The 900-nt window shown below is 65.8% G+C and overlaps 1 protein-coding gene across 1 annotated transcript; it reads right to left on the bottom strand.

The window, feature by feature from the left end:
- Positions 1-7: 7 nt before the first annotated feature.
- LOC119002837 (HLA class I histocompatibility antigen, alpha chain G-like) lies at positions 8-700 on the bottom strand (the record flags this gene model as incomplete). Its single annotated transcript, XM_037068927.1, has 2 exons — positions 635-700; positions 8-283 (listed from the first exon to the last, which is right to left on the bottom strand). Coding segments are annotated over exons 1-2 (334 nt in total), but the record flags the coding sequence as incomplete, so codon positions are not given.
- Positions 701-900: the final 200 nt, after the last annotated feature.

Below are 900 nucleotides of genomic sequence, written 5' to 3'. Positions count from 1 at the left end.
TCCTCGCTCTGGTTATAGTGGGCATGCAGCTTGTTCAGGTTCAGTCTGGTCATGCGCGGAATATGCTTCATTTCTACCGTCTGCTCCTCCCAAAAATCTGGGTCCTCCTGCTCCGCCCACGCCTGCTCCAGCCAGGGCACCCGCGGCTCCATCCTCGGGTTCACGCCGTCGCTGTCGAACCGGAGGATCTCCGTGTGGTCCACGTATCCGACGACGACGTACCGGTTCTTCCCGCGGTTCGGTTCGTATATGGCGGCATGGAAATAGCTCAGGCTGTGGGGACCTGGGAGCTGGGAGGACGCGCGTCCTTGGTTCGCCCAGTGGCGGGTCCGGCAGGGGGCCACGGGGCGGGGGGCGGGGCGGGGAGAAAGAAACCACCGGTTGTGGAGAGGAGGGGGCGGGGCTGGGGGCGGGGCTAGGAGAAAGAAATCACGGGTTCTGGAGAAAAGGGGGCGGGGAGGGGGCGGGGAGGGGCGGGGAGGGGCGGGGAGGGGCGGGGGCGGGGCGGGGGCGGGGCGGGGGCGGGGCTGGGGCGGGAGCGCGCTGGGTTACCGCTGTCCCGGGTTCCGCGCCCCGCGCCGAGTCTGCTCGCTCCCACCCCGCAGAGGCCGTGCCCTCCCGACCCCGCACTCACCAGGAGTCTCGGTCAGGGTCAAGGCTCCGGAGAGCAGCAGGAGTATGATCTCCGCCATCACCAGCAATCGGGAGTCACGGGAGACTGAGTTCTGGGTTTCAGTAGCGTGACGCTACTGAGAAGTAGCGTGACGCTGATTGGCTGTTCCAGAGTTCGTTCAGCCAATGGCATACGGGGTAGAGTCAGGAGCTTATCACGCGGGAACTTTGACGGATCCTCCCACAAGGAAAACTCCCTGTTTTCTGGAAGGAGGGCCAGCTCTGCTT

The sequence above is a fragment of the Sturnira hondurensis genome, unplaced genomic scaffold (assembly GCF_014824575.4).
Source record: "Sturnira hondurensis isolate 20B ecotype Veracruz unplaced genomic scaffold, ASM1482457v3 Scaffold0018154, whole genome shotgun sequence".
Taxonomy (NCBI): domain Eukaryota; kingdom Metazoa; phylum Chordata; class Mammalia; order Chiroptera; family Phyllostomidae; genus Sturnira; species Sturnira hondurensis.
This window is presented reverse-complemented; position numbering and strand designations above follow the sequence as displayed.